Below are 27,889 nucleotides of genomic sequence, written 5' to 3'. Positions count from 1 at the left end.
TTGGGATGGGGCACAAGGTGGAGAGAGGGAGTGAGGGCAGAGATAGGCTGGGGTATCATGGTTTAAATGCGTCCAATATATCCAAAGTGTAAAGCCACAAAGCCCTGTTTCCTGGAAGGGGAAAGAAGTTGGATGAGGCCTCCAGCTACCACTGGCGCACACCCAATTCAGCGGCCAGTCTCTCCTCAAGGGTTCCTGGAAGTCAACAGATGCATAAAGGGGAAGTACTAAAGCTGAGATTAGAGGAATGGTCTACAAATTGGACATTATCTCTGATGCAACGCTCCAGTAAATTCTCCAACCCAGACACATCGGCTATTTACCTCAGACATTCAGCCCCCACCTCTACCCCACGGGCATTTCAACTGCAGGTCAAAGGAAAGCAAAATAGTGCTTAGAGCTAATACTTCTCCCAGAAGCAGAGGCAAGGAACTGGGAGGTAATGGGAGGTGGGTGACAGGAATGCAGGGGACAGAGCTCACTGGAAGGAAGTCAGAGAGTGGGGCAAAAACAGGGCCTTTGGGGGAAATCAGGGTAGGAGAGGCTTAGGTAGACAGGGATTGTAGGTACGGGCTGAAAAAGTCAAACACCGCGAGGAAGATGATGGGGAGCAGTAATACTAAGAGGGATTAGGCAACGAGGGAAGGAGAGGACAGGGATGGAAAGAGAGAGCAATGACTGAGAGGGCAAGGATGGGAGGACGAAGGCAGGCGTCAAGGATAAGAGGGGAACAGAGAAGATCTCCAAGGAGAGAGGGCAGTGGATTTGGGGACACCAGAGAAGGGATGAAGGAAGAAATCGGAGGCAAGGGTCGGGAATGGGAGAGGACCCTGAGCCTGAGATCGAGCTTTCTGAACACAAAAGTGGGAGGAGATGGGGCCACGAGGCCCAAGAGGGGACACAAGCTGCGGGAGGAGGGTTGGAGGGGGCCCGCGGTTTGGGCTCAAACAGCGATGGGCGTCCAAAGGCTCGGGGCGCAGGGGCAGCGGAATAGGGCGCCAAGAGAGCAACGGCTAGCCGCGGACCGGCCCAGGCCGGAGCTACAGGAAGCTGCAGAGGCTTGGTCCGCGGACCCCTGCCGTCCCCCCACCCGACTCCCCGCCGGGCCTTGCGCCCGCCTCAGCCCGGGCCCGCCGCTTCCCTCCGCTGCTTGCCCACCCGCTTCCCCGGACTCGAACTAACCTGTCCTGGCTACCCTCCACGCCACCGCTGCCGTCCCGCAGGGTCCGCAGAATCCTCCGGCTCCTGCCAAAACTTTTCCCATTAATCCCCAGCTCTGCTGCGGCCGCGGCGTCACACGCTGCGCGGCCTGGCCCCGCCCCCGCCAAGTGACGTCACCGCGCAGCTCATCCCCTACCCTCTCTCCACGCCCCTTTCCGCCCCAGCCGCGGCCAATCCCCGCGCCTGTTGGAGACTCCCCTGATTGTGCCACTCCGCCCACCGCATGTTGCCCTGGACCCGCCTGCAGCGCCCTCTGGTGCAGGGTGCGGGTTGCGGGCGCCGCACCAGAGGGAAGAGCAGGGGAGGGAGCTCCCTCCAGAGCCAGTGAAACAAGTCTGGCAAGTATCACAAAAAGGAATTTAAAGCAGGAAGGCAACTTAGAGATCATTTAGAGTTCATCTAGTACTGCGTCCTCATCCTTCCAGTGAAGAAACAGTCCCAGAGAAGGTGCGTGACTTGCAGTGAGAAGCAATGCTGACGCTAGAACCCGGGTATCCAGATTCCACTAGAGGAGACGGTACTGCCTGGAATTTTCACAAAAGGGCTTTGCACCCTTGAGAGGCTTCTGCAACTAGAAAGTTATGATTCTGAACTTTTAACCTATCTTCCTACTTATCTAATACGCTTGCCCACCCAAATGGGGGGCATCCTCCCTACTCCTGTAGAAAATTGTGTTCTCGCTTCTTAACCCAGGTCTCTGGGATTTGGAAGTGAACTGTTATCCCAACCTGTCCCTTAAGATATACCATAAAAAAAAGTCCCTGGCAACTGGGAGGCAGTCTGGTGGAAAAAGTTGCGTTTGTCATCTGGCAATGAACAAAACTTGACTCAAAGGTATATATGATCAATGGGTAACTCCCTCCTCTCCACCATCTTTAAAATAGAGATTATCCTCCCCTCTCTCAGGCTACACTCTTAGATATCTGAATAGTAGAACTACTGAGATTGAAGTAAGAATGGATTGTAGAAATCAAAGCCTTCCCTAAGATTTCTGCAAATTCCTGGGGGATTTATGTTCTGAATCTCTCTGCCTCAAGAGCTCCAGCCTCTGCCATGCTGTTGGAGTCACACAGTTCAGAAATGTAGAGATGAAACAGCCCTTCCGGAGGACTGCCCGTACCTCTTCCCACACAAAACATTCATGGATATAGATGTTATGATGCTCTGGGCCCTGGGCTAGTGTCACATCATGCATTGCAAATAGTTTAAATTCACAAATCAGACATTCTTTTAAAGTTCTTTCCATGCCTGCCCCCCCCCCCCCACCCCAACCTTGAGGTTTTCTCACTGAGTCTTCACCCCTTAAGGCCTGGCCTTTTCCCAAATTACTACCTCTCCTCCCTGCCCACCTTTTCTTTCCTCTATTTCAGCATCTCCAGAGAACAAACAAATTCTTATGGCTTTCCAGGCAGAGACATCTTAACCATATCTCTGCATTGCTGGGTTCCTGCTAACACTCATGCCCTGAAGATTTCACTTTCTCCCCCTGAGAGGCTAATTTCCCCTAATAAAGGCTGTTCCTTCCCTAAAAGAAATTCTGGGAGCACTCTTAAGACATGATATTTTTTGCCTCATTTCATTTTTATGTTAAAAAGGATATGTATACACATATATTTCATTTTTACATTAAAAGGGGTATACATATATATATATATATATTCCTTTTTTTTTTTACTTAAATCAGTTAATTTCTGTTAATGTGACTCAAAAACTCAGACTAATACAGCCTCCCAAAATCTTCATTTTGACTAGATTTGCCCACAGGCGCAGCTCAAAGTGAGGAAATTTGTTCTCTGCCAAGCCTCTACAACGCTTTTCAGACTAGCCAGAGATCTCAACTACCAAAACCTGCTCTGATGCCCAATTACAGTGTAACTGAACAATACTGACAGTGTGGAGTTAGGCTAGACCTGCTTTGAATTAGATTCTACCTCCCCGATAGCCATTTCAAGCTCCAGCCAGCAGGTAGAGTCCTCCTTAGCCTCCTGAAATCAGCCTTCTCAGCATGCCCCTCCCTCCCCATCTCACCTACAGCAGGGGCCAGAGAGGCAACTTTCAGCTGGCACCTCTTTGGCCTAGGTGGACCAAAGGACACTGGGCTTGAGGAATAGGCACCTTTCATACTCTGGCAGCAGTTTGCAAAAGCCTCTTGCACTCTAGCCAGTTGCCCCACCTCCCCAACCCTCAGAGGGGTGACCTGGGGCCACAGTGGCTGCCCTTTCCACGTGGCCCTCAGGTTTATGGGTATCTCTCAGGGCATCAGAGATTGGATACACTATCCTTTGTCCAGAATGTTGGAAAGGACAAAGGAGTTATTTTCTAACCCTGGAAGTAAAAGACTGCAAACTATCTTCTCCTGCCCTCTAATAATGTCCTTCAGGACTGAAAGCATCTCCTGCCAGTCCCAATGTGGATTCAGGGTGGCCTTTCCTTTCACTATTTCACACCACAACCAGCAATGCCTCCTGTGTCCCATCACAGAACATTCAAAATCTTGGAATGGACCCCATTTATAGGTGAGGAAACTGAGGTTTAGGTGTTGGTTGCCTCAAGTCTAAACTCTACTTAGCTTCCATGAATGTCTCTAAACAGGCCTCATTCACCTTTCTAGTCATAATAGTCTTCAAAATGTTTGTCCCTCTACTCCTAAAAGAATATAAGAACTAATGTAGCTCCTTGCACATTTTTAAGGTGATGTCTAATATTTTTCATCATTAGTTTAAAACTTAATGGTTGCAGAGGATGGATGTAATTTCTGCTATTTTATAAACATTAACATTTTAATACAGAACTACTATATTACCCTTTTAAATGTATTGAATAAGGCTCAAACCTCATAGTGATTTTTGATGCTTACCATCATCCATCTTAAAAATACACGCATAAGCTCTTCTTCAGCAATCAAAAATTTTACATTGTCTCTTTTTCTCCTTGTACTTGTGTTTCTATTCCACTTTGCCCTCAAAAATCTAATCTTTTTTAAATTGAAGTATAATTAATTTATAGTGTTGTGTTAGTCAAAAATCTAATCTTATTGTAACGTGTTTTTATGCTTTTATGCTTATGCTCTTTTATTGATCACCGTATCCTACATCTCTGCAACCAAAATATGTATGTAAGTTGAAATTACAAATTTTCTTCTGGTTTGAGTGGCCATTATAAGTATTAGCAATACCCAAGTGAGCAAAACAACATAAATATTATGATTTTTATAAGTATTAAACATAACCCCCCAAAATACATTGGAAGTATTTCTTAATGAAATAGTTAGGCTACTTCTCCCCCAGGTAGTTCATATGTTCGTAGTTAAGTATTACTTATGGCTAGAATGAGACTACTTTCAACGTCAATTGTAGTCCTAGTTTTTCATTTCTAAGCTGAGAAACCTTGTTCACATAAATAAGTAGATGAGAATTGAGAGAGTTTTGATATCGCAATGGCATCTGACTCTGTTATTTGCCATGAAAAATCACAGAGATCTATTATTAAATTGTGTTAATGATTTTTTTTCAGCTGACAATGCAATTAAATCCTTCCAGATTTTGAAAGCAAAGATTTGGAAACCTGCTGACTTGAAAACAAAGGGAATTTGTTGTCTGGCTTTTGAGGCTTTCCCTTTCTCATCTCCCACAGTCCTACACCAGCATTTCAAATTGTTGCTTTGTTTAATGTTCCAGGAATTTGACCCCTCTTGGTAGTCCACTCCAAAAGATACGGTGTTGGTGAGTGGTGAACCTTGCGACTAAAAGTAGAGAAGGTGAAACTGTGAAGGAAGAAAGCAGTTATGGTAAAGAGAACACTTGGAAGTTAAGGATCTGTGAATCGATTTTCTTAAAACTCCTCATACCCTAGAGATACCCCGACTCCAATTAGAGGACCACTGGTCTTAATGTTTTTCTCACATTCCCTACTCTCTTATTGAAAATTTTAAGGGCCGTCTTGATTCCCAGCTCCTACCTAACACTTCCTTTTTTCTGACTTCCTACCACATATAGAATTTGAACCTCACTTCCCATCCCTGAGTTGTGCATTGTGTTATACTGGTAGCTTTGTTCCATGACACTTTAAATGGACTGTAATGAAGTTCCTTGCAATGGAGTTTGGTGTATTTGCAAAAGACATGAACTTGGATATCAGATAGCATATAAGCCCTAGGAGGACAAGGACTCCATCTGTTTTGTTCTGTGCCATAGTCAACACCTAATCCAATACCTGGCATATAATAAAAGCTTAACAAATAATTTGTTGAATGAATGTATTTGAGTTAGAATCTTGGCTACTTCATCACTTAGTTGTGTGATACCCAGTCACTCATTTTAGAATTTATTCATTCATGAATTCATTCAACAAATATTTGTTTCATGCCTACTAAAAGCCAAGCATGGTGCTAGCCACTGGGGACATAAGTTGACAAAAATATGTCCTTGCCCTCAAGGAACTCGAACATCTGGTTATGGAGGCTGTTTTGTGAAGGGAGGTGGAAAGAACAGCCAGTGTGCAGATCCAAAGGGAGGAAGAGGAAGGAGCTGCTAGTAAATCTATAAAGCAGAGGTATAGGAGGCTCTCCTGGGCCAGATTGTCAAGGGCCTTGTATGCCACATATGGGAATGTGAACATGACTGTCCTGGGTACCACTGAGAGACTGGAAAGTGGAAAGAGTCAGGGAGAGATCTGCATTTTAGAAAGCCTACAGGCAGCTGTTAGGAGAAGGGTTAGCAAGGAGACCTGATTTCGGCTGTAATCCAGTTGGGAGGTGACGAGGGCCAGAGTAAGGCAGTGGCCATGAGATATGGCCCCAAAGGAGTAGATTTGAGAGTGACCAAGATAATCCAATCAATTGGACTTGGAGACTGATTAGATATGGGGCAAGATGGAGAAGGAGTCAAAGGCCCTAGCCGTGTCATTAGCCATGGGGATGGAGACAGAGGGATAAATACGAGGGTATGAAGGAGAGAGAATCTACTGGATTGAATGATGGGTTTTGCATGAGGGGGATGAGAGGGAGGGAGTAAGTCATCCTTGATTCCCAGATCTCTGTCTTAGGTAACAAGATAGGTAAGTCAGACATTATGGGAAGAGAAGCAAGTTTGGAAGGTTTTGGGCAAGTTACTTGACCTCTCTGAGCCTGAATTTCCCCAGATATAAAATGAGAATAATAATACCCACCTCTCAGGGTTGCCATGAGAATTAAATTGCAGGGCATAGAATATATGCTCAATAAACACTTTTGGGTGATACCAATAATAGTGCTTGCTCATGTGCCAAGCACTTACTCCCCACAACAACCCTATAAAGTAGGTACTATTATCCCTGTTTTACCAATGTGGGAACTGAAGCAGAGAGAGGTGAAGAAACTTGACCAAGGTTACCCAGTTGGTAAGTGACAAAATGTACTTTTCTAGCCACTGCATTATATCTTATTCCTTCTGGGACCTATAACTGGACTTGAGGGAGGAAGAGAGACAATGACAGGAGAAATAGACAACAGACCTGGTCAATAATTTATACCAAGAGCAGTTTTTATTTAGAAATGTGCCTCCACAACTTGGAAGCAATCTAGGGACAGATGGCCCCTGGCTTGCTTGTTTACTCTCTTTCCCAGCCCAGGGCGTAGGGCCCTTGGGTTAAGGCACTGGATCAAGTTCTTAAGGACAAACATCCCAGACAGCCTCAGTGGTCTGGGGCCTGGGGCTGGTGCAAAAATGAACCAGTTTCCATCTTGGACTATTTCATGGTCAGAGGGCATGGGCCCTTGGCACCAGGATTTCAGCTCATTCTGCAGGGGCTGGTGTTACTCACAGGCCAGCTGTGGCCAGGTCCTAGTAGGCATGAGGTCAGGGGGAAGAGAGGCTAGCAGAGGTTAATTTTCTGGTGCTGGGTCCAGTTTTTCTTCCTGAGCGGTGGAAGCCGAGATGGGAGCCTCATCCCCACCATTGAGGGACTTCTGCTGCTCACTGCTGCTGGGTGAGGGGGTTCTGTCGCTGCGGGATCCCCAGCGGGTCAGGCGCTTTAGGGAGGAGTCACGGCGGGCAAGTAGAGGGGGCTGGAAGCCTGTGAAGGAGCTGCTGGTGGTGGGACGCTTGTCTGACAGAGGAAAGGCAGATATGAATAAGGAGCAAGGTGCAAGCAAAGGGGAGAAGTTGAGTGGCCTTGCCTCTGTCCTTGGGGGAGAGGAGAACCCCTTGACCTTCAGTCCTGTGCTGGTTCTGTAGATCTGGAGGTATCCCTTCCTCCCTCCCTTGCCCAGTCCAGGGCAAGCTCCAGGGTCTAACCCTTCTCACCTCCAGGTTTGATTGGATGCATGAGCCGGTTCATCTGGACATTCCAGTGTTTCACATTGGTACTGGCCTGGCGCAGCTTCCGCTGGGCAGCCTGTGGGGGCAGGATGAGTGAGGAGTGGGCCAGAGCCACCATCCAAGACAGGGTGTCTTGACCTTTTCAGGTTCACAGGCCCCTTTGAATCTGACAAAGTCTACTGTTCATCTCCCCAGAAAAACACATGTATGTTCATAAAGAGTTATGTATAGGAACAGAGTTGGCATCCAATTTCAAGGGATTCAAAGACCCTCAAAGGGTCAAAAATAATCATAATTATAGTTTCCACTTATTAAGCAGCTCAGATGGGCTAATAACTCATTTAACTTCCCGAGTAAAAGTTAACAGCAAACAAGTTCAAAAGAGGTGAAGTAACTTGCCCAGGGGCACACATGGAGCTCTAAACCACTGTATCACACCACCTCTCCAGCACCTAATGCAAAAACCTCTGCTCCAGTGTTCATCCAGCCATTAGCAGTGGTTGGGGAGTGGGGAATCATAGAGAAACTTTCCCTTTCTATGATCCATATTTCTGTGTTCGAATTTTTTACCATGACCATGTATGCCAACAAAGCAAAATAATCAATATTAATAAAAACAAAACAGCAAGAGTTAAAAAAAAAAAAAGCCCTCTTCCATGGAAATTCAGGCTCCAAGGAGTAGAGCCAAAGTACAGGGATAGCAAAGTAGGGCTGGAAGAATAGGAGGAAAAATTTTGCCCAGGTTAATAACAACGACAAAATGGCAGCTAGTGTTTCTTCAGTGCTTGCTGTATACTAAATAGCATGTGTTATCTTGTTTAATCTTCACAACAATGTTATTTTCAATCCCCTTTCCTGGATGAGGGACTGGAAACTTAGAGAGGTTAGGAAATTTGTGCTAGGTCACACAGCCAGGCAATGATAGAGCCAGGGTTTGAGGGAAGGTTCCAGAGTCTGTGCTTTGAGATGTTCAACCTGCCAGCCTCCATCCTATCCCACCTCAGGCCTCACCTCCACGTCCTCATCAGCCCTCTGCCGGTTCTGCCGCACCTCCTCCAGCTGCTGCTGGGCCTGCTGCAGGGAGCGGCTCTGCAGTGCCATCTCCTGCTGCAGCTCTTGCTTCTCCTGCTGCGCCCGCTCGATGTAACGCTCCTGTTCTTCCTTCAGCTGCATTAGCTGCTTCAGCTTCTCCTCCTCCTCCTCCAGCAGTCTGCCGTGTGTGCACTGTGTCACCTCCAGAGCCATGGCACCTGGCAGGTGCTCAGCAAGCGGAAGGGTGGGGGTGTCAGGGAGGAGAACCAGAAGGCGTCCCTCAGTCCTACCTGGTCTGTGCTAGGCGCACAGCCTCCTCATCCCGCCGAGCTTTCACCTCCAAATGCAGGGCCTCCTGAAGCCTCAGCTGCATCTCCTCCAGCTCCTTGATGCGCTGCTGCTGCCGGGCAGCCTCCTCCTTCTTCAGCTCCATCTCAGCCTGCATGGAAGCCCGGGCCTGCTCGGGGGATGCAGAGCCAGGTCAACGGGGGCATGGGGGAGGGAGGCAGCAGGTATGCCGCCCTTTCTCCAGGGATTTGTTAGGTCATCCTAACTAGTTATCTCCAGGTGAGGGTCTGGGAAGTTCTTTCATGTAAGGGTTTCTTTATCTGATCCCCTTTTGAAAGCCTGATTAGGTCACATAGTGATCAGTGAACTACATGCTGCACGGGGGAAAGGGGCTCAAGTCATCCCTTTCCTGGCATTGGCCTTAATAGTTACTATTATATATTATAATAGAATGCATTATAATTATAATTATAATTAAGGCTAGTGCTAGGAAGGGAGTGACTATAATTATAATTGTTTTAACATTTATAACTCAAAGTGTTTCCTTGTTTGATCCTCTCCATATTTCTGTAAGCAAAGTTATATTGGCATCAACATGTCACAGGTAACTGAGTCATAGAAAGGCTAGGATACTTGCCTGAGATCACAGGGTTCCTAAGAGGCAGAGCTGGGATTGAATCCCCAGTGTCTCTGATTCCAGATCTAGATCTCTTAAACCCTAAATCTAATTGCCTTTACACACCTAGTCCGCCTCCACATTCGTCCGGCCTTCCTTCCATCCTGCATTCCTCAAACTGGTTTCATTATAAACTCAGATCAAGTCTAGTCCAACCTAGTCCAGCCTTGGGTCAAACTCATTCCCAATCATGCTCCTCTGTCCAACCCCCGTTCCCAGTCAAGGTCCCCGAACCAGGCCTCATTCTATACCTAGCACTCAGCTCCGGGACCCCCAGTTCATAGACTCAGGCCCCTCCCCACACCATCTCTCCTCTCAAGCCATCCCTCGGCCAGGTTCCTTATCCCATAGGTCCCGTCCCTGGCACAGTCCGGTTCCACGTCCATCTTTGAAGCCCACAGGCTCTGTCCCCAAAGTCCCTCTTTCCAAGCCTCGCCTCCCTCGCATCTCTCCACATCCATTCGTCGGTGTGTGGCTCCGCCCGTGGCCCCGGCCCCGCCCCCTCGCCCGTGCTCTGCATCCAGCCCTGGCCTCACCCTAGCCCTCAGCCCACCGCCTTCACCCCGGGTGCCGCCCCACCTGCTCCGCCTCGCGCAACTGGCCCTCGAGTGCCTGTTGCAACTCGCGGTGCTGGCTTCGGCGCCGCTCCTCCTCCTCCTGCAGCAGGCGCTCGGCCTGCCGCTGCGCCTCCTGCAGCAGCTCCAGCTCCTGCAGCTTTCGCTCCTTCTCCTCCTGTAGCTGCTGCAGCCGCAGCATCTCCTCCTCCTTGGCCGCCCGGCGCCGCTCCCGCTGCTCCCGCTGCTCCCGTCGCTTCTGCTTCAGGTCTTTGTGCAGCGACGTCTTCCCCTCGGCCTGCAGCCGGATCGCCGTCTGGATGGCTGCGGGGGGAGCGGGAGGGGGTCAGCCGGAGCTAGCCTGGGACAGGGGAGCCTCGATGTGGCCTACCGCCGAAAGGGGCCTTAGGAGTTGCTTAGGAGTCCCGTCTCCAGCCTCCCGCTGGGCACAGTGCATCACCACCTTTTCACAGACCGAGGCCCTTCCAGATCCAGGCCACCCAGCCAGCACTCACCAGCTGTCCACTCCTGGCGCTGGCGAGTGTCTGAGGCGCTCATCTCGTACGTGCGGGAGGCCGTCTTCACGCAGAACATGCAGCGCTTCCCCTCTCGGTCCGGCAGCACCTGGCAGAGGGCAGGCGGCCCCAGACAGGCTGGCTTCACCGGGGTCAGGGCCACACCTGTCCCAGGGGTACTCCAGCTCAAGCCCCTACCCCTCCTGGCTGACCATCTTCCCTGGGCACCCCTCCCGCTCTGCCAGGTGCCTGTGCAACCTGATTTGGAGGTTAATTATGGGGATAATTGTATCCCCACAACTCGTGTAGCTTTTGCTCTCTGAAGGTGGGGCTGATGTCCTCTTGGTGTCTCTCCATGGAGCCTAGCACATAGCAGCCACTCAGTGTCTGTGCAGATCATGCTTGAACATCTCCAGTGACAGGGTCCTCACTATTGAGACCACTCATTTGCACATAGCCCTGTCTGTTGAGAAAGTTCTCCACTCATTCATTCCACAGATATTTTGTAATGTCCACTGAGCACCACTCCTTGCTCTCGGCATTTGGGATACTGAGGTGTGCCTAACAGAAAAAAATCCCTGCCTTTCCTAAGCTTACAGTCTAGTGGAAAATAATAGCTACTGAGCTTCATGTGTTCTAGAGTCTGTTCCAGGCAGGGATTATTAGCTCCATTTTACAGAGAAAGAAACTGAGGCTTTAAGAGGTCCAGGAGCGTGCCCAATTCATACTGCCTGTTAGAAATGGAACTGGATTTCTGCCTAGATATGTGCTCTTTCCACAATGACACCTGTTTCCTTATGTGACAAAAATGGACAGAGCCTAGGATGGCTATAATAATAATGTTTTTAAATGTAAAATACCAAGTGTTGGTGAGGATGTGGAGAAATTGGAAATTTCATACAGTACTGTTGAGAATGTAAGATGGTACAGCCACTATAAAAAACAGATTGGCTGTCCCTCAAAAAAGTTAAACAGAAAAATGAATAGATAAACAAAATATGGTAAATCCTTACAATGGAATATTATTCAGTCATTAAAAGGACTGAAGTCCTGATTCATACCACAACATGCTTGAAAACATTATGCTAAGTGAAAGAAGCCAGCAGAGAAGGACAAATATTGTATGATTCAACTTATATGAGGCACCTAGAATAGGCAAATTTATGGAGACAGAAAGCAGAATAGAGGATACCAGGGGCTGGGAGGAAGGGAGGATGAGTTATTGCTTACTGGGTACAGAGTTTCTGTTTGGGATGATAAAAAAAAGTTTTGGAAATAAATAATGGTGATGGTTACACATGAAGGTACTTAATGCTACTGAATTGTGACACTTAAAATGGTTAAAATGGCAAATTTCATGTTACATATATATTTTTACTTAAACTTTAAAAATTGTTATTTTAAGCCTCTGAAATAATGGGCAGAGCCAAGAGAAGAGAAGGGATGGGAAGGGAGAGAAGAGGGGTGTGGAGAAAGAACATGGAAGTACAGAGTTGCCAAAGGGAATGGAATTTAGGTGAAGGAGAAATAACTTTAAAGAGGATTTTTAGAAAGCTTTGTAGGGTAGTGTGACATAAATCATCTCTTCTGAAATTTTTAGCAAAATCCACATTATTCACCAACAACTTTAGTATTTGATTTGCAGTTTGAGTTTTTATAAAGTGTTCACATATGGAATCTAAAAAAACAAAACAAATGAACAAACAAAACATAAACAGAGTTGTAGATACAGAGAACAAACCATTGTTTGCTAGAGGGTAGGGGGCTAGGGAGAGGAAAGAAATAGGTGAGGAAGATTAAGATATACAGACTTCCAGTTGCAAAATAAGTGGGTCACCAGTATGAAATGTACAGTGTGGGGAATATAGTCAATAACTATGGTTACACAGTTGTCTTTGCTTGGTAACATATCATAACTAGACCTATCATGGTGATCAGTTTGAAATATACAGAAACATAGAATCATCATGTTGTGTAACAGGAACTAACAGAGTATTATAGGTCAATTATACTTCAAAAATAAATTTATAGAAAAAGATCCAATTTGTGGTTATCAGAGGTGGGGGAGCTGGAGGGTGGAGAAGGGGAAATTGGATGAAGGTAGTATAAAGGTAGAAACTTCCAAATATAAGATAAAAGTACTAGGAATGTACTGTTACACATGATAAATGTAATTAACACTGCTGTATGTTATGTATGAAAGGTGTTAAGAGAGTAAATCCTAAGATTTCTCATCACAAGAAAAACATTTTTTCTATTTAACTTTTTACCTATCTGAGCTGATGAATGTTCACTTTTGGATGTAAACTTATTGTGCTAATCACTTTATAATGTATGTAGGTTGAATCATTATGCTGTACACCTTAAACTTATATAGTGCTGTATGTCAATTATATCTCAATAAAACTGGAAGAAAAAAAATAAACTGTTACTTTTCTAAAATTAAAAAAAAAGCGTGACAACTGACATGGCTGAGAATGGCCTTGAGACACCCAGGCGTGCAACTGACCCTTAAACAACACAGGAGTTAGGGGTGCCAAAACTCTTCCCAGTTGAAAATCCACATATAATTTTAAAGTCAGCCCTCAGTATCCTGGTTCCACATCTGCAGATTCAACCAGCTGCAGATAGTGTAGTACTCCTGTATGTATTTATTGAAAAAATCTGCGTATACGTGGACCCACAAAGTTCCAACCCATGTTGTTCAAGGGTCAACTTGAACAATTTCGGTTATACTCATCTAAGCAGAAATTTGTCACTGTGGCTTTTCCCGCTTGCCCTCCTCCAGACCCCCTTGCCTTCACTCTACACTGGAGACCTTCTGGGCCTTGAGAGGGGCTCAACCCCTTCACCTGTTCCCCTCACCTCCACGCAGCACTGTGCATCCAGTGGGATGGTACCCCTTTTCTCCTTGCAGTCTTCACTCCCAAAATAGCATAGGCAGCTGGGCTGCAGCTGGAACCAGCGTTCTGCCCAGTTCCTCCTCAGGTGCCCTCGTTTCCACAGGTAGCCCTGCCAGCCAGAGCAAAGTCAGAGGCATCACTGTCCCCTCCTTTGCCTCTCCTGGGGGTCCTCCCCTGGTTCCCAACATGGCCTGACCTGCTTCAGGACATCTTGAATGAGCTCCTGGTAGACCTCGTGGATGGCCATGCTGAGGGTGTCCCGCCCCACACCTCGCAGACAGCGACCTGAGTTGAAGAGCTCCAGGAACTGCCAGACGCTGAGCCCGCCAGTGGTCTGGGCTGCCTGGGCCTCCTGGGCCAGCAGCTCCTCCAGCTCACCCAAGCCCACCTCCAAGCTCATGCTGCTGAGTACCTTCTTCAGCAGGTATTCAACCTGGATGGGGAGGGAAGACCTAGTGGCTGCAGCAGGCAGGGGTGCCAGTCCCAACACCAGGGGGCACTCCCATCAGGCTCCTAGAGCCTCGGCAGAGGTGACTAGCGGTTGGGTTGGGGGGTGGCCAGAGGCCTAAATGCCGGTGGACACTTGGGTAGAGATTTGGGAGGGGATCCCAGAGCCCCAGCCTCAATTCAGGTGTCTCCTCCCCAACCTCCAGTCCCACTCCTTCCTGCCTCAAATTAAAAGCAGGGTGAGGTGGGAGCTAAAGGCCAGGAAGGGGCAACAAATCTTAGCAAATGTCAGAGAGGGTACAATGGCCCTCTCATCCAATATCCTCATTTTGCAGAAGATAAAACTGAGGCTCAAAGGGAGACTTGTCCTGAATCATACAGCAAGTTGGCGGTAGCCAGAACTCCACTCAGATCTGCATCCCATTTGAGTCCTTATTCCAAGTCCCAAGCCCTAACCCTGGGGATCCTTCCCCTGTGGGAGGGCAAAGAGACTGGAGGTGGGAGTAAGCAGGGCGGGGACAGGAAACCGGTCACAGAGGAACAGGAAGTGGTGGTTGGGGTACATCCTGCTGCAGTTTGTTCACACTGTGTGTTGATCACAGCAGCAAGCAGCTTTCTGGCCTCTGAGAGGCCACCTTGCCCTGACTGGCAGGGGTCTGACAGAGGCGCTTAACCAAGTGTCTGATAGACACAAGTCCCTCTACTGCCCCTTCTTGGGAAACTCTCTCCAGGACTTTCAGTCTGGGGGTTCCTGGGTCTCAGCCAGGAGTGGGTGGGGCACACCAGTTCAGTACTCAGGTGGCTCCTCTAACTCTTCCCACAAACGGAAGCAAGGACATGAATCTGAGCGCAGATGGATGACATGCCAGGATTTCTTGTAAATACAGCGGACCTCTCTCGCGTGTACCCTAAAGACCTAAATTCACCCTAGAGTCTTCACAGCCACCATGAGGGTTAAAGGGGCAGGAGAGGGCTGAATGAACAGGGGAAGGGGGCAAACAGAGGGAGGGTGCAGGCTGACTGGAGACGGGGGGGCGGGGATCTGCTCTGGCTTCACCCATGAGTAGAGGACGTAGGGGCTGAATTCTAGGCTTCTATTCCCAGGATGCCCTCTCTGGGGCCCTGAGCTGAGTCTGCCCTGGCTCTCCCATATGTGGGAGTAGGAAGGGAAAATCTGGAACCAGGCCCAGGCTTGGTTGCCCACCAGGAGTAACTGGAGAGATGTCCCAGGGAGGTCTCCATTCCCCTAATATAGCATCCTTCTCAGACTGCCATAGTGTCTAGAATCCTGCCATTTGATTTTAAATGTTTTCATTTTTAAATGCCCAGTAATATATCAGGCATTTACACCTCTCTGTAAATAGAATTTGCAGATCATTTTCCTACTGGGAGGGCTAGCAGAGTGCTGAAATTATACCTCTTTGGAGGAGGTATAATTGCTCTGATATAGGCAGTTCTAAGTATCTGGAGATAGCTGGGTGTGAACAGGTACTGGCAGGGGGAGATGAAGAAAGGGGATGTGGGAAAGTACACAAGGTAATTTGGTCTCGTTCATGGTTTTGCTGAGGCCTGGCCCCAAGTGATTCAGTCCCTGAATCACTCACCTCATCAGGAACCATGATCAGAGGGTACTTGTCCTCAGAAAGGAAGTTGAAGAGGCACCAGAGGCGGAAGGCATCCTGATTGGAGAGCATGCTGTTCCCATTGCTATCCACCCGATAGTTCTTCTTGGCCGTCAGGGTCCAGCACAGCTCATCAAAGTGCTCCTTAATGAAAGCCCCCTCCTCCGCCTGCCACCAGGCCTGCAAGTCAGCTGAGAAGGCTGCCCTGTCCCCGCCCTACCACCAAACTAGGCTCCAGCTAGTTTCTTAGGGTCATTTATTCCCCTGCTCCCCACCCTGTCAGGTGAGGCTCTACTTGAGGAATCCCTGAGTTGCCTACAGGTAACAGTTGGTTCCAACCACCCTACCCCACCTCCACCCCAACACATCCACACCCACCCAAGACCCCTGCTAACAGAGAAACTCTAGTCCCTCAGCCCAGGGGAGAAAGATGGGGAAGCACAGTGGGGAATGGACCATCAAGAAGAACCTGAGAAGACAGCGACAACTGGGAGGAGCAGGGGGTACCGCATCGGGGGGAAGCTGGAGGCGGGCCTAGGCGGGGATAGGGTGGAAGGTCCTGGGAAAGGCAAAGGCTAAGACAGAGATGAGGGAGACTGAGGGTGTGTTAAGGGGAGCAAGGAGAGGACACGTGGCTGGGATGTAAAGGATGGAGACAAGAGAGAGGGGTGGACAGAGGAGACAGTATTGGGGGGCCATAGCGGGAGGAGTTGGGATGGCAATGTGTTGGGGTGCTGGCCAGGTTGGGAAGTAGGGAGAGGTTAGAGGGACTCCACCTTGTCCAGGATGTACTTGTTGAGGTAGGGCATGTATCCCTGGCTGGACACAGGGCCATCATCATCGTCTCGGAAGTGCTCCTCCAGGGCCACGGGGTCGTGAGGAATGTTCAGGACTGTGTACAGGTTGTGGGACAGCACCTGAGACAGAGTGGCAATTTGCCTTCCTGAAGCCCAACCAAAACTGGGCCGAAAGACAGCTCCTGCCTCCCTGCTTGTCTCCACCCCTAACCTGGCTAAGTCTTCTGCACAGATTATTCAGTTCAATCATAACTAAAATGTATGCATTTATATACAATGGAATATTACTCTGTCATACAAAATGAATGAAATCCTGCCATTTGTGACAACATGGATGGAACTTGAGGGCATTATGCTAAGTGAAATAGGTCTAACAGAGAAAGACAAAAACCATATGATCTCACTCATATGTGGAATTAAAAACAAGGGAAGAAAAGGGGGCTCACAGATACAGAGAACAGAGTGGTGGTTGTAAGAGGTATGGAAGGGGACAAAATGGGGGAAGGTGATCAAAAGGTATAAACTTCCAGTTATAAAATGAGTCATGGGGGTATAATGTACTGTGTTGCATATTTGAAAGTAGCTAAAGGAATAGACCTTAAAAGTTCTCATCACAGGAAAAAAATTTTGTAACTATGTAAGGTGATGGATGTTAACTAGACTTATTGTGGTGATCATTCCATAATATATACAAATATAGAATTATTACATTGTACACCTGAAATTAATGTCAATTATACCTCAATAAAAACCAAAAACTGAAAACTTACACACTTACTATGCACTAAGCACTGAGCTAAACAATTTACATATAATTCACTTAACCCTGTAACAACTGTTAATAACCTCACTGCACAGATGAAAAAATCCCCTAGGCTCTGAGACATTAAGTAACTCACTCAAGGGCACAGAGCTGGCAGAGCTGGGATTTAAACCCAGAAAGCCATGCTCTTCACCGCTTCATTAGGCAGGTGTGTCTTGTTTCTGCAGACAAGGACGTTGAGGCTCAAGGGACTCAGTAACTTGCCCAAGGACCCATAGTGAGCAAGAGCCTGGGATTCAAATTCAGCCCTGCAGATCCCAAAGCTCAGGTGCTTCCTATGATGCTGGGCTGTCTGCAGGAAGATGGTCCATTACCCCAGGGCAGAAGCCCAGCATCTACCATCAAAGACTCAGTGTCAGGCATGTGCCTAGAGTCCAGTGTTTCTGTTCCAGGAAGGGTGAGTGCAGTTTCAGTCACTGCCCTTCTAAAGATGGAAGGGGGCTGGAAAGGACTCAAAGAAAGGTCATGAAAAATGGTCTGTGGGATGTGGAGGACAAGGCCTAAAAGGGATGGCAGCCATGATGGTATGGAGGGGAAACAGGAGTTGGTTAACAAACCTATGATATTAGAACAAAGAGTTGAAAGTTGAACAAGGAGATCAGGAACAAATAAAATTGCCTTGGGGTAATTGTTACAGCACTCACTACAGACGGGGTGAATGATTAAAAATTGTCATCATGTGCTTTCCATAACCCATATCTAATCTCCACAATCGTGACCTACAGACATTATTATCCCCGTTCTTCACATGAAGACACTGAGGCTTGGAGAGGTTAAGTAAGAGTAAGTGGCAGACCTGAGGTTGGAACCAGGTATTCCTGACTCTGAAGGCTGCCTCCCTATTATTATTATTGACCCTTAGCTTCATTCCCCAACTAGATAGTGAGCTCTGTAGACAAGATCTCTGTTCACCTTTATGTCTCACAGCACCTATGTCCTCTTCAGCATACCAAAGTCCATTAATAAATGCAGTATTTAAGGCTGCTTCCACCACTGGCAGTTAACCTTGGAATCAGCTCTTCTGAGGCAGAAGCTGACATCTCAGAGATGGCATGTATACCAAGTCTCCATTTCCTTATTCTCTTTTGTGAGAGGAGGGGGACAAAGGTTTGAAACTTCTCCCCAATGTTCTCCAGGGCCTCAGGTTCAACTCAGCAAAGTGGGAAGTTGGGGGCTCAGCAAGGGGGTCAGTGTTTCTCTTTTCCCTCACTTCCCTCTGGTCAGCTATCGCTAACCCCCACCCCAAGCCTTCTCCCATTACCTTCGAGTTATCCCATGTGCCATCTTTGGTTTTGCCTTCTCTTGTTCTAAAGGACATGTAAAGTTTCTTCCTGATGAACTCTGCACCCTCCCTTATTTTGGTAATGGAGCCCTCATTTTCCTTTGAGAAGTACCTCTCCCCCATTTTCAGTATCTATGGTATTGGCCATTTGCACCCCTACCCAACCTGGCTGCAGGGGTGGGCACATTGGAGTCCTGGTGTTTGGTTCAAGCATGCACATGACCAAATCTGGGCCAATAAGAATCAGCCCTGAGATTTTTTGCTACCTCTGGAGGAGAAGAGGTATACTGTTTCCATGGGAGTGTTAAACTGTTAGATGGTAGATTCAGGTGATATTTTGTCCATATATGGGAAGTGCCTGCTTAAGAATAAAGCCATGAGTGAAAAGCAGAGTCAAGGTACAAAGAGAGTCATAATTGGAGGACCTGGATCTAGTCATGCCTGAAGTCAATACTATGCATGGAGTTTGGTTATGTGAGTCAATAAATAACATCTCCCTTAAGTTATTTTGAGTTTGGTTTCTACCACTTATATCCAGAAAAGACATGACTAATATATCATGGTCATAGGATACCCCTCTCTAAGAGGTGCTCAATGTCTAGCACATAAAATCCAGGGTGACCAACACAAGAGAAATTCTCACTTCTAAAGAGCTGTTATTCTAAGAGTTTCACATATTTCCACTTGCTGTCTCCTGGCCTCTTTTCAAATTACCCATGTCTTTATCTTCCTTCAAGCCTCCTCAAGACCTCTTTGAGAAAGCTTCCTTCATAGCCCAGTCACATGGCTACACTCCAGTGAAGGGGGAACATGGAAGGCCAGGGACCTTCAACTTCTAGTTATGAGGCCTTGAATAAATTCCTTCACCCTCTGAGCCTCAGTTACTATTTTTTAATTAAAAAAATTTTTTTTTTTGGTGGGAGGCAGTAACTAGGTTTATTTATTTATTTACTTATTTTAATGGCAGTACTGCAGATCGAGCCCAGGACCTCGTGGCTAGGCAAGCACTTTACCGCTGAGCTATACTCTCCCTCCCAAGAATTAGTTTCATTGTCAGTAAAACAGGGGATAATGCCCACCATGCAGATGGGCCGTGAGAATGGAGTGAGATGATAAATATAAAGAGAGAGTGCCAGAGTTAGGTCTGCACAGAAAAAATGCTAGGTCTCTTCTTGTATAGAAAGTGCAGTTTTTCACCTGACAAATTGACAAAAAGTCTGATACTATAGGGTACTGAGGAGGGTGTCGAGAAATGGGGGCTCAAATGCCCTACTGTTGAGGTGTGAACTGGTAGTCTTTCTGGAGGGCAAGAATCTATCAAACTTAAAATTGGGCATGACCCCAGCATTTCTAATCATCCAACCTGTAGATGTTCAAGGGAACAGAGCTACCTGTACAAGAATGTTCACTGAAGCGTTGTTAGAATATGAGGAATTGGAGCTAGCCTGAGGCTCCTTTGATAGGGGACAGGTACACTGTGAGTAGTTGAAAGATTTTATTTCTGCTACATGTGTGCTCAAGTGATTTAACTTCCCCAAGACCTTAGTCACCTCCTCTGTGAGGAAAATAAGGGGTCTGCTCCACAGGGTTTTTTAGAATGAAGAGTTTAGCACAGCACCTGGTACATAGCACCATGGTATAAATTTCTTAATAAAAGTTCTGAGCTACTGTTATTGTTATATTTGTATGAACAGAGATGGAAACGTTGGTGTACTATACTGACAGGTGAAAAAAACATGCTGTAGAATGAAATATTTGTAAAATAATATGTGTGCAAAGATTAGGTTGAACCATATCAAACTGCTTTTCTAGGAGGTCAAAACCACCAAATGTCAGCAATTTCACATAGTTCAACCTAATATGTTCATTTGTACATAGAAAAAAAAATCTAGAAGACTCAGTAAATTGTTAACAGCTGACACCCCACAAACTCTCCACAGGGAGGGGAGGAACTTTCACCTTCTTTAACACTATTTTTGTTTTTGAATTTTTTTAACCAGTAAAACATGTTTTACTTCTATAATAAATTACAACTTCTTTGAAATTATATTCTTCTGCACCAGGAGCATATATTGTTTTTACAAAAAAATTTTAAACTATAGAGATAAAAAAAAAGGGTGCCATTAACCACTGTTATTAATGTACCCCGTTATTAAGTTGCTCTGTAATAACATTCTTCTTCTTCCCTGCTTGTGTGAGCATTTCTGGGTGTTCTACATTCCTTGAGGGCAGCAAGGACTCTAGTCTCAACCCGGACTCCAGAGCTCAGTACAACATCCCTCACATGCTGAGTGTTTGTGACTGATTCCTCAAGTCTAACTTAAAACTCCAGTGGTTTCCCAGTGCTCTTGTGGTAAACTCTCGAGTCCTTCCAGAGATTTCACTCTATAACTTCCCTGATTGCATCCCTTTTGCTCACTTCTCTCCAGACACTCTGGTCCTCTTGATATTCCTCTTGCCTCAGGGCCTTTGCACTGGCTATTCCTTCAACCTAGAACATTCTTCTCCCAGGTCGTGGCATGGCTCATGCCTTCTCCTCCTTTATTTAGATGTCACCTTCTCAGGGAGGGCTTCTCTGACCACTGTATTTAAATCTGTAATCCCACCCCCTCTACCCCTCCCCACACTTCCTATCCCCACTTCTGCTTTATTTTCCTCCATGTCATGTATCATCTTCCATCACATCATGCATTTTTACTTATTTTATCATCTGTGTTCTCTGACTAGAATGTCAGCCTCACAAGGGTAGGGATTTTTGCCTGTTTTATTCACTGCTGTATTACTGGGTCTGGCATATTAAATAAATATCTGTTGGGAGAATGGGCATAGCTCAGTGGTAGAGCACATGCTTAGCATGCATGAGGTCCCGGGTTCAATCCCCAGTACCTCCATTAAAAACAAAAGAAAAAACAAAAACAAAAATAAATTATCTGTTGAATGAACTTAAGTGTTTCAAGGGGAGAAGTAGGAAAACTGCAAGTCAGACGGACAGGAACTGGTTCTCCCTAAGCAAATCAGCCTCGCTGGACCTCAGTTTTCAAACCTTTAAAAATGAAGTTCAAGGAGATAATTTATAAATCCCCTTCCACTGCAGGATAGAACCTGATACCCAGCAGCACACAGTTATCTGAGCAGTCCCTTGTCTTGGTTCACAGGCCTACCTTGTCCTTCGGACCTTCCTCACGTGTACCTTTTGCCAGTGGAATCTGAGGAGCCTGGGTAGAGGCTCTGATCCCTGTAAGCCATCAAGTGTCAGGATAAAGAGGAATTAAAGCCTCCAGGCAGGGCTCAGGGTCTCTCCCCAGAGAGCTCATCCGACCTGAGATTGCCAAGCTTCCTGTGCCTGGGTGTGAGTGGGGGCTGGGGGTGAGGAGAGGGTGTGTCCAGAGAAGGGTCACGCTGGAAAGGAAACAGGGGCTTGGGCCAGCATGCGCAGGAGCAAACCTGCTGATTTCAGTCAATCCTCAGCCCTGGAGGCAGGGACTCTCATTATCCTCCTTTTACAGATGAGGAAATCAAGGCTTAGAGAGGTGAACTGTTTTCCTGTTCAAGGTCTGACTCTAAAGCCCTACTCTTGATCTCTATGCTACACTGGCTCAGATTAAACATCAGAATCACCTGGGGAGCTGGTTGAAACTGAAATACCCTGGGGCCTACTGACTCAGAGTTTCCAGGGGTGGGGTCCAGATGTCTGTAGTTTTCACAGGCTGCTATTTGGGCTCCCCCAAAGAGGACTCCTAGTCTCCCCCACCCACCCAAGCAGCCTCTGACCTCTGGGTTGGCAGTCTTTGACCTTTGAGAGGCGTCATTTATTCGCCATTTCCTCTGGAGGCATGTGGGGGAGTGGTTCTCCCCTGGGGGCTTGGGAGTTCCCTAAAAACTCAAGCACAGGGATGGGATGGGTGCTAAGACCCATGGTTTTGTAGTTCTCAGACTTTGGGAATAGATGCAGATACAGAGGGTTTGGGAATCCATGAAAACACCAAGCAATAACTGCAGAGAATGACTGACTAATCTCTCTCTCCTAGATGGTCTATAGTCTTTAAGTGTGCTTAGGTGCTAAGTGATTCTTTCAAAGTATATAGATCCTTTTTAGGAGTTACTGAACGTATTTTTCTCAACCAGCAGGTACTAAAGCAAAACTATCATGAGGGAGGAGCACCAGGAATTTTAAAAGGTGGGAATCTCTGGATTAGCTATGTGCCTGCAGAGAGCAAGAAGGGCCTGGAGGGGTTGGGTGTGGGCATCAAAGAAAAGACAGAGGCTCACAAAAGGGAGAGGAGAGGCTGCATCAAGTATCAATTTCACCCACTTGATGTATTTTGTTAAAATTTATTTTCCTAGGCTAGCTGGATAGCCCAGGTCAACTCTTAAGCTTTACAGATGAGAAACCAGAGGTTCAGAGAAGGGCTGTGACTTGCCTCAGGCCACCTTGCTAGGCAGCAATATAGGTATGGCTCTGAATTTTGTGCTCTGCACATCACTGAATCATCCTCCCCTCCTCCCCATTTGAGCCTGAGGAGATCAGCAGCAAGTAGGGATCAGGGCAAAGCTGATGACCCCAGCCATCAGATACCTGGACTAGGGTGATAGCTGTTAACAGTTTGCTAAAGGCGAGGTGGGTATAGCTCAGTGGTAGAGAGCATGATGCATGCACAAGGTCCTGGGTTCAATCCCCAGTACCTCTACTTAAAACAAAACAAAACAAAAACAGTTTGCTGAGTCTTTTAGATTTTTTTTTCTACGTACAAATAAACATACTAGGTTGCTAACATCTGATTGTTTGACCTACTAGAATAGCAGTTTGATATGGTTCAACCAAGGAGAAGGTTGTCCCTCTCCAGAGGAGGCAGAACCGAAGCTCAGAGACTCTCAGTGGGCAAGAGACCCTCCCTGGGCCCCAGGACTGCCCTGAATGCCAGTTAGAGGCTCAGGAGCCTGCGAGACCTTAAAGAGCCAAGTAGGGAAGGCCCCAGTTCACTTTCCCTGCCTTCCCCCTGCTCCTGCCAGTCAAGGGGAAGTGGTAGGCCTCCTAAGATCCTCATGGAACCGAGACACATTGCTCCAACCACATGTCAATCTCAGGCTCCTCACTCCAGGCCTGGCAGTCAGGGAGTGAGGAAGTCAAAAATCTCAGTTGATCGCCAGTGAGGCCTAAAGCCAAAGCTGCTCCCTGAGGAAATCCATTATTTTAAAAGTTCCCCTCCCTGAAGCCCTCTGTCAGGATCGGGGACTCACTCCTAAAGTTCTTTAGAGAGAGGTTTCTCGTGACTCTGCAAAAACTCACAGTCTTCACTCAACTCCTGAGAAGTTTTATGTTTAACCTAAATCCATCCTGGACAGAAGTGACCTATTTTTCTAAAATCAAAGGGACAAAAGCTATAGTACTTTCTACAAGATCAGAGAGGAAAATTCATCTGATGTCTCCCCTGAACCTCCTCTTCTTCAGAGAAAACAATCCTGACTTCTTGGGGTACTTCTCAGAGGACTTGCTCTTCCTTCTCCTCCTTCCAGCCTCAACAAGGTTTTGCCCAAGACAGCCAGTGGCAGCCTTCTTACCAACACATCAGGGGAGAAGTGGTAACTGTCACAAACAGACATAGTTTGCTTTGGGCTGGTGCAGGTCTCCTGCCTCTTCCCAGCTGAAGGCCCCAAGGACAGGGACAGTTTTAGTGAGTACAGGCTAACCCCAGGATCTTTCTCTTTCTCACCAAGACTTTCAGCTCAGGGGAGTGTGCCCTGCTGGTCTATCTCTCATCAGCTTCTTCTTCTGACTTCTGACCACTTCTCTATTGCTCTTTTGCCTTTCCGGTATCCCCACCCCCAGCACTATCACTACTTCCTCCCATTCCAGTATCCACCACTACAGACTTGGGGGAGAAATCCTTCTCTCCTATGACATGAGCCCTCCCATTTCTGCCCCACCTGCCGCCTGGCCTACTGCTAGACTCCCACTGCTAGCTCAGATTCCTAGACCAGGTAGACGAGTTTTCTGTCAAGTGAAGGAGAAATCTAAGGCTGCTGGCAGTTGGCTCAATTTGAGCTGTGATATGGTACAAAGACAGCAGATGGTCCAAGGATGCAACCTGTGCGGTTGGTGAACGGGCAACAGCCCAGTTAGAGGCCAAGACAGAGGCTCAAACTAAGCTTTACTGACTGATGGGACCAGGAAAAGGGGAACCACCCTGAGTGCTGTACCCTCCATATATAAGGGCATACAGAGCCTGGAGAGGTCGTAGGGTCCTCAGGTAAACGAGATGTAGAAAACAGAGTCTTAGAGACAAAAAACTACAGAGATTGGGGTTGTTCCTGAAAGATATTAAAAGGGCAGAGTGGGAGGTATGGAGTTTCAGCAAGGATGGGTTTTGGATAATCTACTTTTATCTATACTGAAGACCTCATTTTATTACATAACTGTAATAAAATGGTTTAAGTAGAATGTAAGGAAGAATCTGCCTGTTGGGAGACTCTCCCAGATGATGGAATGTGGTAGTGGACTCTCCTCCTTGGAGGAGTCAGGAATCATTTATTGGATGCTCACAGGTCTGGCTAAGGGATAGATTATGGGATAGGACCAGTTTGGGACATTCTTTGTGTCCAAGTTCAGCAAAGTAAGGGGTTGGAATGGGGGTGGGGCACAATGCCTATCCTGTCTCATTCATCTCTCCTAGATTTCCTCCTAGCTTGGTCTAGGGAGACATCAGCAACCTATGGCCTAGCCTTAGGGCAGGCACCTGGTTGTGCTCAATAAATATTTGTAGAGTGAATGAATGAACCCTTAAAGAAGGTGGGAGAGGGCTGAGGCCTACCCTACTCCTGTCTCCTACTGTTCCCTGGCTCCAGTGGCCTAGAGCCTTGCTTCTTGCCACGAACTAGGGTAAAGGCAGCACTAACCCAGCATGGGAGAAAAGGAGAGAAACTTTTCCGCCTTCTAGGGATTATCTAGGACCAACTAATGAACTTAGGGCAATTACTGATGGGGCTCTTCCTGGGCTCAGATTCTACCCCTTCACTACTTGAGGTCTGAAGGCCTAATGTAAGTTTCCCAACCTGGTGTAGGGGTGAGGAGGATGGTGAGCTGGGCAGCAGTATTATGGGGTCTTCAGTCCTTGCCCCTTGCCAGCTCTGTCCCACCTGGGAGGCAGGGCTCAGAGGAGCTGCCCTCCTGCTAAGGGTGACCCGGCCGGCCTGGTTTGGGACTGCTAGAGGCTCTTGAACACTCTCTCTCAGCTCCGAGAGGAAGTGACTGACAAGTACTAGCTAACTGTAGTCTTTCTTCAAAGCCAGGAGGAAGCAGCAGGAAGGAGTAGGGTGCATGCCCAAGCTTGATCTGGGGAGACGTGTGCTCATCACATGGAGTCTGGGATTAGCTTGGCCCGTGGCCCTCAGAACCCTGTAATGCCACCTCTACTTTCCCGACAGTTGTGGGCAAGGGTTCTGGCTGATGGCTCTGCACATACTCACTGAGACCTCTGGACAGTGAGCAGCAGCATCCACCAGGTAACGTTGCCCGTTACCCAGTACTGGCCCCCCACCCCTCCTGGGCCTCTGGACAGCTGGGTGCCCTGGGAGGAGCAGTGTTCGTGCCTAGCTCCCAGGCGGCAGGGGCTCATGAGGTGTGTCTGCCGGCCTCCCTTACGCCCCGCGTGCCCCTCACCTTGAGCTGGGACTTGGAGACCTTGCCGCTCTTCTCCACGTCCAGTGCGGTGAAAGCGTACCAGATGGACTTAAGCAGCTCCTTGCGCAGGGCCATGGCTGAGGCGCCCGCCCAGCCTGGGCGGCTCTGACACCAAGATCCGGTTTCAGGAAATGCAAACGGCTGCAGAGACCGCAGAAGGGCCATGGCAGAGCGAGAGCTCCACCTGCCTGCTCACTCGGGCTCCCCACGCAGGCAGGAACCAGCCTGTTGATGGAACCAGCCTTTTGCTCTCGCAGAGTTCAGTGGCCCCATTCCCTGCACGGGAACTGGGGACCAAGCCCTGGAAAGCTAGAACCCCAGTTCTGTTCAGCCTGGTTTCCTGGGGGTGAGGCTCTTTAGAAGCTTCCTCAGCCCCAGAGCCTTCTGGAGCCTGCTGGGCTCCCAGAGGCAGCTTGCTGAGGAAAAAGCAGCCCATCTAGACTTGGGTGTCCGATAAAAGGGAGAAAATCCTGTACCAATCCCACACGTACCAGGTGGTAGGCTTTGGTTAAGTTACTTAACCTCCTTTGAGCAATTTCTCATTGGTAAAGCAGGAGAAATGTCCATGTCATAGAGTTGCAAGGAGGTCTGAGAATGGCTGTAAAGCACAGAGCAGGCACTGGAGAAAACATTTCTTTTAAGGCCATCTGACATTACAGTGGTGGTGGGGCTCCTCCCAAGTGGAAGAAAAGAAAGATAACACAAAGTTGGAAGAGGAACTGGGCCATGGTGCTTCTCTGGGTCAGGAGGACTTGGCAGGTAGAGGATCGGCTGCCTCCCCATCCTCTGGGCTTTAGCTTGAAAAGGGACCCAGAGCATTGCCCACTCTGGCCTAAAGACCTGGAGACTGTTTCTGAGGCTCATGGGGGTTAGCCTAGTGGTGGGGCCCAGTTTCAGGGGCGCTGGGAGTAGGAGGAATAGGAGGCTGTGGATTCAGGGTCCTCTGCATCAGTGCTTCCATTTCTTTAGATGCAATACCTGTGAGGACTGGGGCATATCTCTGCCAGGAACAGTGGTCATGGATGTTGAAGGAGCCTGCTCAGGCAATTGAGACACCCCTCCCTGGGGGCATATGCCAGCCCCATGCTTCCAAGGAATTGGTAGCAAGAGGGAAAGGGAGCTTGCTAGGCATCCTAGGAGAGGATGCCTGGGTTAGGGGAGAGGGTTCCAATCCCAGGGTAGCAGTAAGAGGCCTGGGGCCACATGTATCACATTACAGAGAGGAAAAGAGGCACCTCTAATAACTGCAATGTTCCCATGGGGTAAAACCCAAAGAGTTCTTTCCATCAAGTCCCTTTCCCTGTACTTTTCAGTGGGGTCTTGACTGTAGCTTTGGAATTCCACAGCGTGGCCCCAGACACCTAGGTAGGTACCCCCAGAGCTGGGTGCCAGAGCCAGGACTTCAGTGCCAGGGCAGCAGAGGTATCAGAGACCCTCGATATCTTGGCAAAGCCACCCCCACCCCTACTCCGTGGGGCTTTGCCCACTTGGAGGAGCAGTGGACTGTGTGCTGTATGCATGGAGGGCTGCCTGTGTCTGGAGAGGCTTTGACAACATAACATAAGGAAAAGTAGAAAAAAACAGAGTTCCTCCAGCCCAACCATCTTGAGGCCTGAGATCCAATGGAAGCCTGTAAGCAGTGGTCACACAAGTCCTATTTGGCACCCTGGAGCCCACCTGCTCAGCTGTGGGCAGGAAGCCACTGGCAGCTCCTCAGGGCTGATCTTACACCAGGGCTTCCTTCCACCTGTGCCC

General features: G+C 47.9%; 2 protein-coding genes across 4 annotated transcripts in view; both read right to left on the bottom strand.

Moving 5' to 3' along the window:
* Positions 1–1,339, bottom strand: part of PPARD (peroxisome proliferator activated receptor delta) — a 63,646-nt gene extending 62,307 nt beyond the window's left edge. For 2 of the 3 annotated variants that reach the window (XM_010949031.3, XM_045512206.2), the window contains exon 1: positions 1,183–1,339. The gene's annotated coding sequence lies outside the window, so the exon portion shown is untranslated. The remainder of the gene's footprint in view (positions 1–1,182) is intronic. The other variant, XM_045512205.2, reaches the window with a different exon arrangement.
* A 5,379-nt stretch (positions 1,340–6,718) lies between these two features.
* DEF6 (DEF6 guanine nucleotide exchange factor) lies at positions 6,719–27,877 on the bottom strand. Its single transcript, XM_010949035.3, has 11 exons — positions 26,114–27,877; positions 16,331–16,471; positions 15,537–15,722; positions 13,682–13,918; positions 13,448–13,594; positions 10,583–10,691; positions 10,093–10,391; positions 8,840–9,006; positions 8,529–8,727; positions 7,503–7,593; positions 6,719–7,305 (listed from the first exon to the last, which is right to left on the bottom strand). Exons 1-11 carry the CDS (start codon positions 26,297–26,299, stop codon positions 7,082–7,084), a joined length of 1,986 nt encoding a protein of 661 aa, XP_010947337.2. The 5' UTR covers positions 26,300–27,877; the 3' UTR covers positions 6,719–7,081.
* Positions 27,878–27,889: the final 12 nt, after the last annotated feature.

Source organism: Camelus bactrianus, chromosome 20, assembly GCF_048773025.1.
Source record: "Camelus bactrianus isolate YW-2024 breed Bactrian camel chromosome 20, ASM4877302v1, whole genome shotgun sequence".
Lineage (NCBI taxonomy): Eukaryota > Metazoa > Chordata > Mammalia > Artiodactyla > Camelidae > Camelus > Camelus bactrianus.
This window is presented reverse-complemented; position numbering and strand designations above follow the sequence as displayed.

Excerpts from the sequence above, each read along its gene's own strand:
- DEF6 (XM_010949035.3), bottom strand. The coding sequence starts at position 26,299 with ATGGCCCTTCTGCGGTCTCTGCAGCCGTTTGCATTTCCTGAAACCGGA. Across the intron at positions 16,472-26,113 it reads TCTCCAAGTCCCAGCTCAAG|GTGCTGTCCCACAACCTGTA; the intron begins GTGAGGGGCACG and ends ACTCTGTCTCAG. Across the intron at positions 9,007-10,092 it reads AGTTGCGCGAGGCGGAGCAG|GCCCGGGCTTCCATGCAGGC; the intron begins GTGGGGCGGCAC and ends TCCCCCGAGCAG.